The sequence below is a fragment of the Pristiophorus japonicus genome, chromosome 15 (genome assembly GCF_044704955.1).
Source record: "Pristiophorus japonicus isolate sPriJap1 chromosome 15, sPriJap1.hap1, whole genome shotgun sequence".
Taxonomy (NCBI): Eukaryota; Metazoa; Chordata; class Chondrichthyes; family Pristiophoridae; genus Pristiophorus; species Pristiophorus japonicus.
This window is the reverse complement of record NC_091991.1, coordinates 142,286,234-142,300,529: the sequence shown is the minus strand read 5'-3', so window position 1 is coordinate 142,300,529 and position 14,296 is coordinate 142,286,234. Positions and strand designations below refer to the sequence as shown.

At 46.7% G+C, this 14,296-nt stretch overlaps 1 protein-coding gene across 2 annotated transcripts in view; it reads left to right on the top strand.

The window, feature by feature from the left end:
- The window catches only part of atf7ip2 (activating transcription factor 7 interacting protein 2), a 152,815-nt gene that overhangs the window by 76,254 nt on the left and 62,265 nt on the right, over positions 1–14,296 (top strand). For both annotated transcript variants that reach the window (XM_070901041.1, XM_070901042.1), the window contains exons 6-8: positions 5,408–5,545; positions 12,551–12,634; positions 12,843–13,066. In XM_070901041.1, the coding sequence (XP_070757142.1) occupies positions 5,408–5,545; positions 12,551–12,634; positions 12,843–13,066 (446 nt within the window). The remainder of the gene's footprint in view (positions 1–5,407; positions 5,546–12,550; positions 12,635–12,842; positions 13,067–14,296) is intronic.

Below are 14,296 nucleotides of genomic sequence, written 5' to 3'. Positions count from 1 at the left end.
AGAACAGAGCTCACTTGGAACAAATGGGGATCACTCTCACAGTTTAAGACCTTCTCCCACCTCTCAAACATGTTCCTGCCCCCACCTCTGTAATGTATTTGCTTCATGAGTTCGTGCTTAAGAATTCATAACAACACATTGACATTAAGAAGTAGTTGGTTAATTAAAAAAGGTTTAACAATCACACCACACATTACCCGTTCATCCACTAGGCTCACAACCGCATGCCTCATCGTGGATTTCCTAAACCCAAATAGCCAGGATTTTATTAATCTTGTGATCATCACATGACTGGCAAAGCCACTCGCAACTTTTTTTGGTAGAACCTATAAATCAAGTGCCCCCTGATTAAAGAGGGGCACTAAAACCGGCAAACTTTAACAAATTAGACTTGAACAGTAAACTTAAAGCAAATTAAAATTTGGTTGCCAGGGGTGATGATGCACTCCAGTCCCTCCGGCACCCACCTCTCGCGGAAGGCCGCGAGCGTACCGGTGGACACCACATGCTCCATCTCCAGGGTCACCTTGGCCCGGATGTAACCACAGAAGAGAGGCAGGCAGTCGGGCTGAATGACCCCCTCGACCGCCTGCTGCCTGGACCGGTTGATGGCCACCTTGGCCATGCCCAGGAACAGTCCTTCGAGGAGGCCTTCCAACCTGCCCGCTTCCCTCCGCACAGGGTGCCCAAAGATCAGGATTGTGGGATTGAAGTGCAACCAGAATTTGAGGAGCAGCCCCTTTAAATATTGGAAGAGGACTGCAACCTCGCACATTCAACATAAACATGGAACACGGACTCCTCTAGACCGCAAAAATTACAGGCGGCCTGGGAGCCCGTGAACCGACTTAAAAACTTATTGCACGGGACTGCTCCATGCATCACCCTCCAGGCCAAGTCCCCAATAAATAAGGGGAGGACTCCCGCGTAGAGAGCACTCCATTGGGGACCCTGCCTCCTCCGGAAGGCAAGATGGTGCGCCATGGCTTGTCTGGACGGAGATGAGGATGGCAAGGTGGAGAGTGTGCAAGAGCAGCCCGTACAGGAAACCCCTCCGTGCGTAGCTGAAGGGCACTGAGGGGATTTCCCCGAGGAGGCTCAAGTTGTGAGGCGCCGGCTCCCGAGGGAGGTTTCAGGGCTTGGCGCCGATGAGGAATTCCGTCCGTGCAGGGGTCAGTTCAGATGGGATCACCCTACGTGCTTGAGCCTCCTCGACACACCTAACGGAGTCAGCGCCCAGTGCTGTTTTTAGCGACTCGCTGGCATTGGACGGATGTCGGCCCAGGATAGGCGCTGTGCCAGCTCCTCTGGCGCCATCCAACCCACTCCTCCGCTAGCGAGCAGGTCCCTGACCTTGTTAGACACAGCCCTCTTCAACAGCTCAACTCACAGGTGCATACATTACATCGCCCAAGTTCCTGACCTCGCGCGCCCCCCAGCCCAAGTTCCTGAACAACTCCACCCCACCCCACCTCGCCCAAGTTCCTGGCCCTTCCCCTGTCCAAGTTTCTGACCTCCTCCTCCCCCGTCCAAGTTCCTGACCTTACCTCCTGCCCCCAAGTTTCTGACCTCCCTCCCACCCCAGCTTTCTGATCTTCTCCCCCTGCCCAAGATCCTGAAGTTCCTCCCCACAGATTCATGACCTCCCCCAAACAAGTTCCTGACCTCCTCCTCCGAGTTCCTGACCTCTCTCTATCCTCTCTCCTCTCTCTGCCTCCTCCCTGTCTTTCTCTCTGGCCCCTTTCTTTGCACTATTCTCTCTCTCTTTCCCCAACTCTCTCTGACTCTCACTAGCCCTCTCTCTCTCTCTCTCTCTCTCTCTCTCTCTCTCTCTGCTTCTCTCTCTCTTTCCCTCTCTCTCTCTCTCTCCCTCTGCCCAGTCTCTCTCTCTCTCCCCGCCCCACTCGCTCTCTCTAACACTCTCTCTCCCTGACACACTCTCCCCCACTCTCTCTCTTTCCCCTCTCTCTCTTTCCCCTCTCCCTGCCCCACTCTCTCTCTAACACTCTCATTTACCCTGCCCCCCTTCTCTCTCTCTCTCTCTCTCTCTCTCTCTCTCTCTCTCTCTCTCTCTCTCTCAGACCACGAAAATGTTTGTGTCGATAATCACAGCGATATTCTAGGCAAAAGTCCTGGAGGCTCCTTTAGTATAGTCATTCATTTTTGAAAGATAACCCAAAATCCCTAGTCGCAGGCTCCAGTGGCAATGGCAGCAGCTTTAATCTCGGCAACACGGTTCGGTCCCACTTCCGGCTTCCTGAATATCATACTGCGTATGCATGACCAAATTGCGCATGCATGCGCAAAAAGGTCCACTGCACGCTTGCGCAGAAGGACACAAAAATGTTCATGCAGATATTCATTAAATTTGTTACATTTATAATGGTCTGTTGCATTTTAGCAGGAAATATCTCCAGTATCTCTTCATTACAGTCTGGGGGGGGGGGGGGGGGGGAATTGGCAAGCCTTGCGCATGTTTTTTTCGGCGATATTTCGCCTTTTTTGCCATTAAAAGGTACTTACATAAATTGGCCAAAGTTAATGATTGGCGGCAAAACGGATCGACCTCGTGCAATGCCAAAAAATTGGTTTAAAATTGGTCGTTCAGGGTGGAAAAAAAAACGCCTGAAAAAAGCCTGCGTTGAAGCCCCAGAAACAGCGGTAAGTACAAAAAAGGTAAGTTAAGGTTTTATTTTTTAATTCTTTTTTCAGCGATTCATTGGTTAAGTGTATAGTGAATGTTTTCTGATGTTTTATTTTTTGATTTTTCCAATTTTTTTTGTGTGTTTTCTCCTCTCCCAGGGCCTGTATTTTTGGCAGATAGGCCTCAGGCTAAAGTTGGCGAGGACCGCGAATCCTCGTGCACCGCCGACTTTTACCGTCTGGCGCATTTTTTTTGCCAATTTTACCCCCATAAAAAATGGCTACGTTTTTAGTGGTATTTTTGCCGTAAAATAACAGAAAAAACCCGATATCGTCAAAAACTGAATTTCTAGCCCGTGATGTTCTTTCAGTTAATGTGAGTTTTTTTAAAAATTGTATTTCAGTGGGTAAAAAAGTGAATTTTAATCCAGGATGGTACTGTAAACCTGGTTATTTTTAGTCCTAATTCAACCAGCATTAATAAATTTGATGTGCAGCTTAGGTTATAGATTCCTGCATCAATAAGCGTAGGTTTCTCCACTGGTTGGAGTCATACATAGCACAAAGGAAGATGGTTGTAGTTGTTGGAGGTCAATCATCTCAGTCCTAGAACATCGCTGCAGGAGTTGCTCAGGGCAGTGTCCTAGGCCCAACAATCTTCATCAATGACCTTCCCTCCATCATAAGGTCAGAAGAGGGGATGTTCACTGATTGCACAGTGTTCAGTACCATTTGCAACTCCTCAGATAATGAAGCACTCCATGCCCGAATGCAGCAAGACCTGGATAACGTTCAGGCTTGGGCTGATAAGTGGAAAGTAACACTCACGCCATACAAGTGCCAGGCAATGACCGTCTCCAACAAGCAAGAGTCTTAGCACCGCCCCATGACATTCAACGGCATTGCAATCGCCGAATCCCCCACCATCAACATCCTGGGGGTCACCATTGACCAGAAACTTAACTGGACCAGCCACATAATTACTGTGGCTGCATAAGCAGATCAGAGGCTGGGTATTCTGCAGCGAGTGTCTCACCTCATGACTCCCCAAAGCCTTTCCACCATCTACAAGGCACAAGTCAAGAGTGTGATGGAATACTCTCCACTTGCCTGGATGAGTGCAGCTCCGACAACACTCAAGAAGCTCGACACCATCCAGGGAAAAACAGCCTGCTTGATTGGCACCCCATCCACCACCTTTAAACGTTTACTCCCTCCAGCACTGACGCAACGAGTCTGCAGTGTGCACCATATTCAAGATGCACTGCAGCAAGGTTTCTTCGGCAGCACCTCCCAAACCCGCGAACTCTACCACCTCGAAGGACAAGGGCAGCAGGCGCATGTGAACACTACCACCTGCAAGCTCCCCTCCAAGTTACACACCATATTGACTTGGAAATATATCACAATTCCTTCATCATCATCGCTAAGTCAAAATCCTGGAACTCCCTCTTTAACAGCATTGTGTTCCTTGACCACAAGGACTGCAGTGGTTCAAGAAGGTGGCTAACCACCATGTTCTGAAAGGCAATTGGAGATGGGCAATAAATGCTGGCTGTGCCAGCGCGCCAATATCCCAGGAACAATAAAAATAAAAGTCACGGTGATATATCAAGGACGATTTTACAAATACGCACTACCAAGAAGGAGCCTTACTTTGTGGCTGGACATAGCAAGAAAGTGCAGATGCACCGACCATAATATCCCAATATGCACAAGCGAGGCTCTTCACCAGTAGTATACACATTTGTCCTATTCTGTAAACTCCATGGTTTTTTTTTTTAGCTGCAGTATAGTATTGCCATGGTCATCTTCCACATACTGCAGAATCCAGGTTACCAAAAGGGACACAATTTTAAGACTTTTTAGCACTACCACAGCACCTGTGCTGTTATCCTTCCTATGATATGTAAAGCTCCCTTGGTTTGATATGTTGGTCAATTTTCTTGTGGCATTCCACAATAGAGCAGGACTTAATTCACGTCTCCCTGGGGTTCTCCCACACTCAAAGGATTAAATTCAATGATTCTTGTGGAACTAGTTTATCCACAGTATAGCAGAGGAGGCAGTTACCCCCAGCTTTTAGTAGTACCCCTTATACAAGGAGAATATTGAAAGTCACTCTCATATCGAAGTACGTGAGCAGGTGGCAGTGATTATATCTTTTATCCATCATTCGTGGTGATGGGAAAATTTCTGTTCTTGATGTCTGAAATACTGACCAAATGAATCACCTCCAAAATAGATGTTGCCCCAAACGTTTCACCAGACTAAATCAGCTATACCCACCGTTATTACTCTAGATACTTCCTCATTCTTTAAATGCAGTTAAGCCTTCAAATACAAAAGTCCCACCTGCCTGCCCTTTGGTCCTTTTCCTGACCTGGCTCACTTGAATATTTTAATTTATTTTATCAACTTGGCCTCTCTCTCCACCTTTTAAAGGACCTAAGGTTAGTTCCAGAATCAGGCCTTATAGACAATTTTGGAAGGACAGGAGAAAGAGAGAGAGAGAATAGGACGTGGTGATTAGAATTGCTCTTGTGTTATGTAAAAAAGACAGTGTCTTAGAGATTTTCCCTGATTTGCATGATGCCAGTTCATTTGTACCTAGGAATACAACTATGTTGAAAGAATGAGAAAGAGCATAGCTGCAGTATATAATTAATACTGTGTAATGTAAAAAAGTGTTCCTTAAACTTTGAGCTGTGCTTTGATTTCCTATATGTGCAAATCAGCAATTTATACCAATTTATATCGTTAGATCCAGAAAATACTTCACAGAAAGATGGTCACCGAACTTAGTAATGATATTTTGGGTCACAAACTTGAAGAGTTAACAAAAAGAATTGAAAACATTGACTGCAAGCAAAAGCATGAAGAAATGGCTAAAAGGATTCAAGTAAGTTTTTCACAACCACAACTTGTATCTTTAATGTAGAATAAAATAGGGAATGGTCAAGAGGCTTGAATTGGGGAGCTCGGAGGGTTGGAGGAGATTATAGAGATAGGGAGGGGCGAGGCTCTGTCGGAATTTGAAAACAAAGATGAGAATTTTGAAATTGAGGTGTTGCTTAACGGAGACCCAATGTAGGTCAGCGAATACAGGGGTATTGGGTGAACAGGATTTGGAATCATAGAATGATTACAGCACAGAAGGAGGCCACTTGGACCGTCGAGCCCGTGCCGGCTCTCTTCAAGATCACTTCAGCTAGTCCCACTCCCCCCACCCCCTTTCTCCGTGGCCCTGCAATTTTTTTTCCTTCAGATACTTATCCAATTCCCTTTTGTAAGCCACGTTTGAGTCTGCCTCCACCACCCTTTCAGGCAGCGCATTCCAGATCCTAAACATTCGCTGTGTAAAAAAAAAAAAAGGTTTTCCTCATGTCGCCTTTGGTTCTTCTTCCAATCACCTTAAATCTGTGTTCTCTGATTCTCGATCCTTCTGCCAATGGCAGCAATTTCGCTCTATTATGTCTAGATAGCTCATGATTTTGAACACCTCTATCAAATCTCCTCTCAACCTTCTCTGCTCTAAGGAAAATAACCCCAGCTTCTCCAGTCTATCCACACAACTGAAGCTTTTGAATGTAGTACTAATACAGTAGTATGTGAGAAATGTGGCAAACCCAAATTGAAATTTTTGACAAAGGAGATATTTTTTCCTACCTGGAAATTCTAGGTATGAAATTCAGGGCTAGATTTTTCACTTTTTTTGCATGCTTAATGTCCACTTAACGTCCATTTTACCGCTGAAATTACATATAACGCCCATATATCGGCCATTTAGCCACAAAATGGAAACTAACAGGCATTTTTCGGAAACTTATCGCCGAGTGTTACTTTCCCCGTGTGCGTAACGCCGGGAAAAAATAATACCGCCCGCCCACTTTTTTGGTGCAGAATCATCAGAATGGGCGAAATCAACTTCCATAATATCGCCTAGCGTTACCTTGTGCACGGAATTAACGCCGAGATTCAATAATACCACCTGTCCACTTTTTGTCGTAAAGATCATATTTGCCGAAACTGGCGGCCATGAGATCGTTCAGCGTCAATTTCACCACCTCGCACACATCGCCCACAAAATATCGCTTACCCAAAAAAACGCCCAGAAAAAGCGGAACTAACTGGAACTATTCACAGCGTTATGGTCGCCATGTTCTACATCAAAGGCTGCTGTGCTTCAACCTCGGGAGTTCAGATGTACTCTGGAGGTCGTTGGAGTTGATGTGAACATCTGTACAAACATCTTGACCATACTGTGACTGATTGGAATTTAATTGGTGTCTTCGTCGGGACATTCATTGTGACTAAAACAGAGAGCTATTGCAATGGGGCCTGTCCTTTCTCACCCTCTCTTGATGACCAATTACATGCTACAGACTCGAGATCACCAAAGGTACACTCCACTGCATTATGTGCCCAATGTAAGACGTGCCAGACTGATGATGAGGACAAGACGTTACATCCCTACGCAAGTACAGGGACAAGCGGTCTTGCCTCGACTTGCCTGACACCACCTGCCTTCGGAGACTGCGCTTCCACAAAGAGATTATCACTGAGGTATACCAGCTGATAAGGGGAGACCTGCAGCCTGCCAGTACCATCAGTACTGCACTGTCCGTTGAGGTCAAAGTCACCGCGGCACTGTCGTTCTACGCCTCGGGTTCTTTTTAGGCCTCAGCTGGCGACATTTGCGGTCTGTCTCAGCATGCCACATGTTGCTGCATTAGGCAGGTCACTGAAGCCCTGTACGCATGCAGGAGGGACTTGATCAGCTTCCCTATGACCAGGGAGGCACAGACAGAGAGGGCTCTAGGATTCTCCAGAATTGCAAACTTCCCCAAGGTGCAGGGAGCAATAGACTGTACGCACATCGCGATGCAGGTACCTTTTCAGGATGCAGAGGTTTTCAGGAACCACAAGGGATTCCGCTCCCTGAATGTCCAACTCGTCAACCACCAGCAAACTTTAATTGCGGTGAATACTAAATTTCTGGGCAGCATCCATGATACTCACATCCTGTGTGAGCACTGTATCTGACTTGTTTAAAAATCAGCCACAAACATCAATGCTGGATGCTTGGTGACAAAGGATGTGGCCTCACCACCTGGCTGATGATCCCACTGCGTGACACCCAAACTGAAGCTGAGAGGCGATTCGAGAGCCCCAGAGCCACTTGCAATATCATGGAGAAAACCATTGGAGTGCTTAAGCAGCGCTTTAGATGCCTGGACCACTCAGGAGGTGAGCTCCAATACCACCCTGAGCAGGTAGCTCAATTCGTGGTGGTGTGCTCCATGCTGTACAACTTGGCTATCAGGAGGGATTGCCTGATGAGTCTTGACAGTCCACCTCCCCAGAGAGAGGAAGAGGAAGACGAGGAGGCGGATGCTGACATCAGCCCAGACAATCAGGCTGATGCTGAAGCCATGCCCCACCCCCCTGTAGACCGCATGAAAGGGCCCGTGGTGGCATGATTGCTGCACGTGCCTTATGTCAGGAGCTCATCAATGAGCGCTTTGCCAGAAAGAACGTTGGTGTTATTTATAAGGCTGATGCACTGCTGGGTGTACAGGTCATACATCAATGGCGGGCATCACCTTCGTGACAACGTCAATCAACTTAAACTAAGTGTAATTATACCCTTTGATAAGGAATCACCAGCGTGCAACGGTGCAGCTATCTGAGCCAATGTGCATCAAGGTTTCGTTAAATTAAAAAAAAATTTCAACCAAACAGTTGTCTGAAATCATCAGTATTTCTGTAAAAAACCAACCTTTTCCCCCTCCCCGCCCCTGCTTCTCCTCCCCACCTCTACCCCTTCCCCTCTTGATTCCAAGCCGCCTGGCCGAGGAGCTCCTCAGGCGATGCTTCATTGGGGGGGGAATGACGGCCGAACCGCTGATTGGACGGAGACGGAAGAGGACGGTCCCGAAGTGGGAACGTGCTCTGAGCCAGAAACAAGATCTTGCTCCTGGCTCTCATGCGTGGTTGGCAATGGGAATGCAGCGCCTTGGGGTGCAGTGCTGTGCTCCAGGACCACTGGGAGCCTTTTGTCACCAATGTTCCCGGCTACCAGCTCCAGAGCCTCCACGATCCCTTCCATGTTATTTGTTGGACAAAACTCGGTGCCAACTATGTTCTTGGTGCTTAGTAGGCTTTTTGCTGCTGGTGAATCTCCCACATACCTCCCACAACAGCCAAACAAGCACACACCACAGCCACACACTCAGTCCTTCTCAGCTCCCTCTCTGTCTCCTCTTCTGCACATATCATGATGACCCTTAACCTCCTGAATCGCGGGAATCGAGTGTTGCCATGCCGTTGCTAAGAACAGTGACACTTTACGGCAGAAGGTCAGCGAGATTTAACGCTACTGCCCATTTCATATCGCTCGCGGTAATGCCCAATTTCAAAAATGGAGACTAGGGGCTGGAACCTCCACTTTTGAGCTTATCACCCAAAAATGGGTGTTATTTCTGGTGTGGGCGGTAAAGGGTTTTCAGATCACCGGCTTCTCGTCCATTCTCAAAACACCTAGTTTACATTTTTGAAAATGGGCGATGCCGTGAGCGATATCAAATGGGCGGTAGCGTTACATTTTTTTGACCTTCTGCCGTAAAGTGTGGCCGTCTTTAGCAACAGCATGGCAACGCTCGATTCCCGTGATTCTGGAGGTCAAAGGTCACCATGACATGTGCAGAAGAGGCGAGGGGAAGCTGAGAGGGACTGAAGGCGTGGCTGGGTGTGGAGTGGCTGCTTTGGGAGGAAGGAGGTAGACTTTAGAGCTTCACAGCAAGTAGGCAAACACAAATTAGCTGTTACCAGCCACATATTTGACCGAATTTGCCCTATAATGGAGGGAGAGGAGGAGGCATCACAGCACGCTGTGGAGACTGACGCTAGAAAGAGCAGTGAGGTGGGAGAGGAGCACATTGGAGGCTGCAAAAGAGCTAGGAGGTTCTCGGACGAGGCAAATGCCTCCCTCCTGCAGGAGGTCGAGTCACGCTGGGGTGATGTGACACAAGGAGGGCGTGGGAAGCCCACCCCAAAGGCCTACCAGAGGATATGAACCGAGATAGCAGAGGTGGTCTCGTCGGCGACCAACGAGGTGTGTGAGGGCAACCAATGCCGCAAACGATGGAACGACCTTGTGGGATCCGCAAGAGTAAGTATTACATTGATTTACATCTACTTATGTATAATTTGATTTGTAACAATCATAAGTGACAATCAGCAGATGTGAGGTCTTTCACTTTTACTGGGAATGTTTTACTCAAAGCCTGCGGTCACGGTGTACATCTTTAGGTAAAGAATGATAACCGACAGATGTAATCATGATTATTAAGATTATGTGTTGTATCAGTGTCTGTGACAGTACCTAGCAATGATATCACGCAATGATTTCATGCCATGTCGTCCTGTCACCTTTTACAGAAGAAGCTATCGCTGATGAGCTCCATGCAGAGGTGAATGGGTGGGGGGCCACCAGTCCCCAGATACATCACAGAGGAGCAAGTGCTAGCACTCGTGCGGAAACACCCCCGGACAGCCACGGATGCATTTGTAGACCCTCCAGTGATGCCACGTGAGTAAAGCTTACACCATTGCGTGATGTAAAGTCAATTGATGCCACACCAACTCATATCCGACCAATCATATATGACAGATGAGTTCTAAAAGTGTCAGAAATAATGCTGGCCTAATGAAAATCATTGCAATGCACAATGTGTTGATGTTCATGAAATGTGATGTCTGCAATGATTTTGAGAGCGGTGGTGCTTTTGTCGTGCATATGCTATGTGTAGCGCTGGATTCACCTTGTCACCCTAGCACCCCCTTCTCTTAATAACCTCATTTGTGTCTTGCAGCTCAGACAGCAGCGCGGCCCCAGCCAAGACCACAGAGGCCAGAAGGTGGGGGCGCGGGCAGGAGTCGGCAGACGATCCTACTACATCTGGTGCTGAGGAGCTCCGATTGTCGCCAGTCAATCTGCTGGGTCTGTTCTCAACAGATGAGAGTGTGGACTTCTAAGAACCTGCATCGCCACGCTCCAGAACCCATTCCACCCCAAGGCCATCTATTGGTCCTCTGGTCATTCCTCCACTCTGGAGGTGCCGGCTCCAAGCACCTCGCCACAAGCCACCTCATTTGTCTCCAGGACGGCGCCGACCCCGCGGAGGTCTCATGGACACGGCAGGTCTGTTCCACAAGTGCGACATGACAGCGGAGAGATGGTACAGTTGTCTAGGAGGACTGCAAACATTGGTGACCAGCTCATCGAAGCTTTGGGGGGCATATCCCGACACCTGGCCACCATGACCGAGTACATTCTGCGCATGGCGGTGTCCCCGGATGCAATAGCCACAGCCCTCCCAGTGGTCCCAGAGCGTGGTACTCCACCCCCTAGGTTCCGCACCTCCACGACGAACAACAGATGAGAGCAAGGATCAAGATCCTGCTTCTGCATCAGACAATGTTGCCCCCTCAGCACCCCCTGCTCCCATACCCGTCCAACCACCGCCTCTGCCTTCATGAGTCACCGCCTGAGGAGCTCCTCGGCCTGGCGCCGTGGAGCGAGGAGGGGAAGGGGTGGAGGTGGGGAGAAGGAGGAGAGGGGGGAAGGAAAGTGAGGCGCATGTGCGCAGGTGATGGCTGTGTTATATCTCCAGCTGGGTGTATGCAATTTGTTGCAATGTATGGGGGCTGGGGACCACGCTCCTGCTTTGCCTTTGTATTCTGTGTTGCTGGACATGTTGAACATGTGATTGATGTCAATGGTGGAAAAAGTGGGACGTGGGCGGAGATTGGGTGTTATTGGCTGTGATACTTATGATTTGAGACCAATGTTGGTATTAAACTTTTATTATTGAACATAACCTTGTTGCGCATTGTCTCAGATAGCTGGACCGTTGCACACTGGTGATTCCTTACCATGAAAGGGTTAAATACAACTCACCATCAATCAACGTAAACTTTTAACTGGCATCAAGGTGATGGGCACCATTGATGTCTGAGCTGCAAAAACACAGCAGTATGTTAGCGTTGTCACTCACATCAGCGCTTTTTTAGTCAAATCTTTCCGATATCAGTTCCTTACGTAAGAGTGGGATTTAACAAATGGCAGCCACACCGCTGGTGCTCGTTAGTTCCACTTTTTGTGAGCGATTCTTTTTTTTTTGAGCGAGCGATATTGTGGCCGATATGTGTGCGAGGTGGTGAAATTGAGAATGGGCAGCTAGTTTGGTAAATATGCTCTTTATGAGAAAAAACAGTCGCCCGGCGTTAATATTGAATCTCGGCGTTAATTCCATTCAGAAAGTAACGCTGGGCGATATTATGGGTTTTGAATTCGCCCATTCTGCTGATTCCGCCCTAAAAAAGTGGGCGGGCGGTGATATTTTTTCTTGCAGTTAAGCCCATTAGGAAAATAACGCTCGGCGGTAAGTCTCCTAAAAAAGCCCGTCAGTTTCCATTTTGTGCCAAAATGGGCGATATGAGTGTTACACATCATTTCAGCGGTAAAATGGGCGTTAAGCATGCAAACAAAGTGGAGGTTCCAGCCCTAGGTGCTTTGAGAATGGGCAAGAAGCCGGCGATCTGAAAACCCCATTTTTACCGCCCACGCCGGAAATAACGCCCATTTATGGGCGATATGCACAAAAGTGTAAAATCTAGCCCTCAGTCTTTATTCTCTGTCTCCCTGTAGAAACTTATTTTTTTTTGTTGGAGAAACTCCTCATTCCTTTTTTAAGAACTATTTCTATCTTCCCTTCTGCTGGGACTTTGACATCCAATTGTATATAGGTTTCATGCTATTGTCAATGTTTTAATACAATTATTAAGAAATACAAGTTACCAAGATAAAAAACGATTTATAACAATTTATTTTTGCACACAGACTAGAATAAAACGATTGGAAAAGCAAGTTAAAGCTGCGTTGCAGACTATAAATACAGTGTCACTCAGAAAGAAACCAGACGAGGTACAACATGATCTTCAGCCAGTAACAAATAGTTTTAACTTAAATGTAGCCAACCTATTTTTTTATTAGCATGTACTTTTTATTAATCTTTTGCACTAAATTACTTTTATATTATTACAAAGCAGTAAAATAATTTTTCTTTGGATAGCAACTATGACAGTTCTCAACAGATTTTTTTTTAATGTTTTATTGTTCAATACTTATACAGAACAGTTCTGCAATATTTTCACTGTCACCACTACAAAGATCTGAAATGGCACCTGTGCCACAATATGCTACCACTGGATTAAATTCAAACAATGCATCGGAGCCTGTGTCGATTGCAAAACACATTAATTCATCTACAGCACTTGACCAGTCCCCTCAGCCATTGCCTTCCAACAAAAGTCCAGATTCTTCTTCTTATGAACAGAACTTGCAGTTACCTGAAAGGTATTGTTTCATTGAAGTGTAAAGATTAATTTATGGTAGGTTTGCAATGTTTATTGTGTTTAGAATGATGTGCTTTCACCTAAGGTACATACGTTTTTAGCAGTGTATCAATAGCAAAGATGAAACTGTATGGAAATAGTCATGCTGATATACTATTGTGTTCTAAAGTTGAGATTGGAATATTTTGTACTCCAGTGTTAATAGTGACAAAATATTTTGCTCCGTCTTCTGCTTTAGCAGTACTCCGATGCTTTCATTCCATAACTTCCTGAGAGTTTCTAGTGTTGATGTCAAAGCTTTGACACCAACCAATAAGTTGACCAAAGTTTGCCATTCGGGAAAATTGTTTACTTTTTGGAGTGCTATGTTCATCTGTATGCCTTAGTTATGAAAGGGAAATACTTTCTCAGTTTCTGTTAGTGATGCCTTTTGCCATACCTACGACATTGGCAATTAAGATCCCAAAGCTGTTGTGGTCAATGTAACAACAACTTACATTTATATAGCACCTTTAACACAGGAGACATCCCAAGGCATAATCACAAAAAAATTGACATTGAGGCAAAGAAGCAGGCATTGAGACAGGTGAGGAGATAAGTTTTAAGCAGCATCTTAAAGGGACATCATCCTAGGCCTAACTATCTTCAGCTGCTTCATCGATCGCAGCACTCAAGAAGCTAAACGCCATCCAGGACAAAGCAGTCAACTTGATTGGCACTAAATGCACTCGCTTAAACATCCACTCCCTCAATCACCAGCATACCATGGCTGCAATGTGTACTATCTACAGGATGCACTGTACCAAGTCGCCAAGGCTTCTTCGGCAGCATCTCTCAAATCTCTGATCTCCACTTGCCTTAGAGGCGGTGCAGCAAAGGTTCACTAGATTGATATCTTCCTTTTTCCTCAACCGAGGATCACCCTACGCCGTGGTTAACATGGTCCTCAACCGTGTCCATTCTATTTCCCACACTTCTGCTCTCGCCCTTTCCTTTCCCTCCCAGAACCTCCCCTTGTCCTCACCTTTCACCCCACCAGCCTCCACATTCAACGGATCATCCTCTGCCATTTCTGCCACCTCCAGCGAGATCCCACCACCAATCACATCTTCCCCTCCCCTTTTCAGAATAGCAGACAGTGACTAGTGGGGTACAGCAAGCTTCAGTGCTGGGACCCCAGCTATTTACAATATACATTAATGATTTGGACGAAGGAATTGAATGTAATATA